Source organism: Centrocercus urophasianus, unplaced genomic scaffold (genome assembly GCF_019232065.1).
Source record: "Centrocercus urophasianus isolate 14NV4802_14NV808 unplaced genomic scaffold, USGS_Curo_1.0 seq_13, whole genome shotgun sequence".
In the NCBI taxonomy this organism is placed as follows: domain Eukaryota; kingdom Metazoa; phylum Chordata; class Aves; order Galliformes; family Phasianidae; genus Centrocercus; species Centrocercus urophasianus.
The window spans coordinates 21969598-21975597 of record NW_024884475.1 but is presented as its reverse complement, the minus strand read 5'-3'; the positions used below and the strand labels follow the sequence as shown (position 1 = coordinate 21975597).

Genomic DNA, 6000 nt, shown 5'->3' with positions numbered 1-6000 from the left:
ATGCTTTAGAAAACGGAGGCTGTGAGCCACACAAAAAACTGAATTCCACAACATATAAACAATTCAAGCTTTAAACAGATTCATGGGAACAAAGATACGCGCTTCAAAATTTCATCCTTATCTTACTGGAAAACAAATTCTTAAGGAAAACATGTATCAGCATCCAGCCAACTTTGACTTAAAATACATTATGATCACTCAGTATATAGGAATACTAAGACAATCTTTTTCAAATAGCACAGATTTTACAGAATTCTGAGACACAACACAACAACTGAGCGAACTCACAAAGCAGAGGGCAGCAGTGCTTTGAACACAACTTGTAAAAATAAAACCCGTAAAGGCAGCCAAGAAAAATACATTATTTAGAAGACTAAACATTTATTGAAAAAAAACCTAGAATATAACTTTGCTGTAAGCTAAATCCCCACTCCTAAAGTACTGCTTAAAAGCCATCCGAAAGAGTCATCATGTGGTTGTATTTCTGATGATGAAAAAGAAGTCCGCTCCTCCACACTTCACAAGTTTTCTTCAATTCTGAGGATTCCATCATATAAATGCATTCATAAAACATTTTCCACCACAACACTAAGCCAAAAGGAAATTAAGCACTGGACCCACATCCCTCAAACTTGTTTTCTTCAAGTAGTAAAAATAGCAAAAGTTTCAAAAACAGATTGCAAATCATTATATATATATATATATATGAACATAACAACTTGGAATTATCTTATGTTTCCCATCTGGGAAGCTCAATGAATCAATGGTTTCACCCAACTACAAGATATATAAGCTCATAAAGAACTGCCAGAACTTCCCTGCATTTTTGTAGTACAACACCATCCAGATCAGCTTTAAAAAATGGAAATAGATCCTCAAACTATCATCTAACCAGACCATCATGTACTAGGTTCTTAAATTTAACACATTGTGCTCATATATTCAATAACACAACTGGGACAGAAAGACCTGCAAATGGTTCTTGCAATGCAAACAAAAGATGTGTACGTGGCTATGCTTCTGACTCACATAGAGGAATTCAGTTTAAAAACTAATATGAATTACACTCTGATGAATAAGAAAATATTTTTACAAGCTGTTGGAGCAGATGTACCGTAAGAACATAAGCTTATGCGTGCTCTTTAAAAAGATACTGGAATATTTCAGTATTTAGGTAATGTTTACTAACTTAGTGAAATTTCTATAACAAAGTGGCACACTGTAACATTTCTATCCTGCTGGCATCAGTGATGCCAGCATAGAAATCATTTACATCACATTGACTGCCTCCAATAACCTCTCCACAGAAAGATGATTTTCCCAGTTTTAGTCCTCTTCAGGTTTTTAACATTTCTGGAATAACAATTTAAGTGTTTATTCAAATTCAAAATCCAGAGAGATATTCTAGGAAGTAGGAAAGAGGTTATGCATTTATCTGATTTCAGTGCTCCTCATGAATAAGACTAACATCAGCAGAGTGCATAATGAGTTGAGATGAACTTCACACCATAGAGTGAGGAGAAAGGTAAATGATTTAAAATGTGCTAAAGTAAGTAGCATTTACTTGATACGGTACATCTGCAGAATTACCTTTAAAATCTTTCACTAAACATATTTCAAATCATCAGGCTTCAATATACTAATGGGTGCTACAACAGGAGCAAACAGGTAAATGGTGTCTTCTGGATTAGCCATAAGAAGCTAACATGCTACGAAGAAGCCACTGATGAAGAGGAATTATGGGACAGAGATACTAAAGAGACCCTTTACCCACAACTGCTGTATGGGAAGCTTCATCTTTAAATAAGCTCTGGAATGTTATTCTACATAAAATGACCAGCAAGCAAAGTGCTTCCCAGTTGCAGAAAGGTATGCCACTATACATTCTTCTAATTCACTGGTAAATTGCATTTAATATGAAAAAAAATTAAAAGCTTTTAGGCAAATCTCTACTTACTTGTTTCCATGATTATTCTTTACTGCAATGCTTGTAACTTCATCTTAATAAATTGATTTTTAAGGACCTGCTTCCTATCAGCACCTCTCCTCTCAGTCCGTCACTGCTCAGTAACAGAATCAGTAGGAGGCTCTTAATCCCACCTCTCACTCATGAGGAATTCTCAGTTTCCTGAAATATTTTAAAGTGCAGAAAAGATTTTCCTCACTTATTTATACTCAGTTATTTCACTAGTATTTCCATTTGAATGATCACAGCCTCTATTAAACAACCGGTTCTTGAAGAATCTGGTATGACTTGGGTGCCCACTGCAGAAAGCCTTTAAGCTGATTTTGTATACTGCTAGAATTGCAGATTTCAAAGTTATGAAGTCTAGGCACTTATCTCATGACTGTTGAGGACCACTGATGTAATTCTGTCTCAGACAAGCATGGGCAATTCTTAAAAAAAAAAAAAAAAAAACCACCACAAAGTATGTAATTCAGAATTCAGATAATGGAAAATACCTACAAGTAAATAAATAGAAAATACAATGTATTCACGTGTTTAATTATAAATATTTCTAATACACTTTTGACTATTATTACTTCCAAATACATTTCTTACATCTTCTAGCAATGACCATTTTTGGCAATACTGCTTATTGAAAGTAAAAAAAGCCAAAAATGCCAAGTAACTTTCAATATACACTACCGTAAGTGTCTCCCAGATTACATCTGAAGATATTTACAAAAAAAAAAAAAAAAATTGAAGAAGTAGGGGAAAAAAGAACAGAATTTAAACAGAGGAAATTCACTGAAACCTCTACATTTTTTCTTCACAGTAACCCAATATCCTCTGGCTGGCCACATACAGCTGACTCCACCAAGGAGAAAAACCTGATTTGTTTTTTCTGAAGTGCTGTTGGTAATCACAACGGTGGCAAAAAGGTTTCCAGGTCACGGTACTTGAGAGCAGGTCAGTGCCTGTTTGAAGGAATTTATCTCATAGAAAAGAAAAACTGTGAAACAATCACACAGCTGAAATATAACTATTAGTTTAAGGTTGGCAGGTTCCACTGGAACAAACTCATCGTAGCTAATCTTAATATCTCCCAAGAACCTTTAATGATATCTTGAAAGAAACTAAGGAAGTGCAAACTGACTGCAAAGGGACACAAATGGAAAAACTAAGTGTGCTGCATGTTTTCAGGCAGTTACGTTTGCCTATCTAAACTTCAAGTCTGAAGTTCTGAATTGCAGTAAATAGACAGAATCTCCAGCAGAATTTAAGTCAAGCAGCTTTTCAAGTGGATTTGTCATGGAACTTTTTGACTGCAAGTCTAATGCTTTTCCAGAAAAAGAAGCAGTCTAAGGATCTAACAGTCCGGGAAGCCTGCAAACCAAAGCGAGGTATGCTGCTGAGGTCACTGTAATTTCAGAAGCTTTTCAGCCATTTACATGACTTCTTCCCAAATTGCTATCAACTTAAAGATTTCTTCTGCTGAGCTTATAGTATCTCCAAATCCACATGACGAACATCAGGATTTCGTTGCTGAAAATAAAATAAAATTACATTTTTATTGAAAATATTCAACATTTTCACACCTAGATACAAATAATAGATTTCTAAAACGATGCTGGCAACTGGATAACAAATTCCTTTTTCTGGTAACATCAATGATTTTCAATTGAGGAATAGGTTCAACAAATATAATCATTACCAGGAGCTATTCTGAAGACTAGGTCATCTTTTTATTTGATAAATACTTCTAAACTTCACAGCTGAATTAGCTCACGCTTTATAAGATATGAAAGAGCAATTACAATACTTAAAAGGCAATTTGTTTTTACATTAAAAAATCGCCCAAATAAAACATACTTAAAGCAACATACTTACATATAACAAGTAATTTGCAGAACAATGGATAATTGCTGAAATAATTTGTCATATGTCATCAAAGCTATTTGACTCAAAATGCTGTTTCTATTTAGACATATGCATTTTCCAATATTGTGCTTCATTACATGGATTGTATAATCCACGACAGGTACACTGAGAGTCACCAACTTCAAAGCCATGTGAATTCGAAATCCCCAACTATACCAAATCCCAGTATTCATGCTAATAAAATAATTAGTCGTGAGCCTGCCACGCCTTAAAAGCCATGAAGAACTTGATCTGCTGATGCAATTGCATCCCCAAAATATTTTGATTTATAAACAGCACCACTCTTAGGATATAAACTAAAACTAGAATATTAATCAAAAATGATAGACAAAGATAGATACGCTCTTGAGCAGAACCTCCAGATTAAGGGAAAAGATGGCCATAACACTAATGAATATGTCTGGCCATGAGTATACATGCAGCTCTATATTTGTGCCAGAAAAGGTAAAATTAACAACCACAAAATAAGTAGAAACTTAAAAATGGCAACAATTTGTTGCGTTAACCAAAATATACTTAAATCTTAGAATAAAAAAAAGAGATGTAATGATAAGAAAGTTATGACAGGCCTGTAAGAGCAGTAAATACTGTTCAGTTTCAACATGAGCAGAATAAGTTGAGTAATCAGAGCTCTCACCACACAGCTATATCAGTTTCAACAGAACGCTAAGCATCAGATTAAAAATAAAAAATTGAAATTTCCTTCTTTACAACCAAAACAAAATTCACTGCCTGTAAATAACCTGACATTATGAGAATACTCTAGCATTTAAAGGGGCACAGGTCTCACTTTCTGAAAGCTGTGTTCTATAAATAAAACTGAGCCAAATGCAAAACAAAACACAGGTTTGCTGCTGTGCATAATTCAGTGAAACTACAGCAAGACAGTTGGCATTAAAATCAACCACCTCTTTTCCTCTTGTATTTACGTACACAATCCCAAGAAGTAAAAGCAGTGATACTGTTTGAAATATATCAGAATATACATTCTGTACTAAACAGCTAAATTTTACCTTTAGGTCCTTCTCAAGTCTGTCTACTTCAGCTCCCAGTGTGTCAATGATATTCTCACCATGCTTAAGCATGAATGCTTCTAATTCTTCTAGAGTCTTCACTTGCTGAATTTCCTTGCAAGAAATCAAATTCAAGAGGTTGAGTAAAGGGTGGGGGAGTGGTGACAGTGTTAGAAATAACCCTGCAGAGGGTTCTGATATATTCAATAGGAATGAAAATGCTAAAAAAATTAAAAAAAAAAAAAAAAAAAAAAGTGTGTGCCTTTGCTATTTCCTTTCAAAACATCACCTACTGACATATCAAAGGCACAGAAGTATATCTATTTGATGCAAATAGCTGGCTCATCATTACACCTCCATTTGACATATAGTTTTCTTTTCCTCCTTTATTTGCAAACTAAGCCTAGAAAATTTCATTCATTTTCTGGAAGCTTCTGGGGTATCACTTTCTGGCAGAGAATGATACTGTATTTTTTCATTATTTTCATGCATTCCTGCTTATGCATACACTGCTTAGCCTGGGAGTCATATTACCAACTGATCTTCAATCCCACAACAATTGCTGTGAAAGCTGCTGTAAGGAATGCTTCTCAATAATATGAAAAAGAAACTCAAAGACAGCTGACAAGAACTAAGACCAGGAGATCAAGTGTATAACAAACTGAAACAATAAGGTTAAGGAAGACAGGATGTTACACTCCTTGATTTCCTCGGAGGTCTTACAACCAAGAACCAAGCTGACCAGAAGCCATTTGTCCTCTAGTATCTCAGCCACAGAATGGACGATACAGCTGCAGTATAGGACAAGTAGGTGATCTGTAAGACTCAGTAAAAGAGCCAGTTCATCATCTGTATACAACTACAAAACAACAGCTTTGTCTTCAGTTTTAGAGTAATGGGACAGAAGAGACTAATAATGTACCAGAACAAGCTTAAAAAATATCCCCCAATCCCACTGATGTTGGACTATCACACGGGCAAGTCTAACAAGCAAAAGAAGTGAGATTAACCTGAGTGACAGCACTTCAACTGATAAATTTTACTACTTCAGAATAAGCAGTGTTGACACCATTACAGGATAAGCTAATAATTCAAAGAAAC

The 6000-nt window shown here is 35.0% G+C and overlaps 1 protein-coding gene across 1 annotated transcript in view; it reads right to left on the bottom strand.

Annotated features, from left to right (window-relative positions):
• Positions 1-357: 357 nt before the first annotated feature.
• Positions 358-6000, bottom strand: part of SLC30A9 (solute carrier family 30 member 9) — a 28389-nt gene continuing 22746 nt past the window's right edge. The window contains 2 exon segments of the mRNA XM_042811855.1: positions 358-3490; positions 4900-5013. Coding sequence (XP_042667789.1) covers positions 3446-3490; positions 4900-5013 — 159 coding nt within the window. The 3' untranslated portion in view covers positions 358-3445.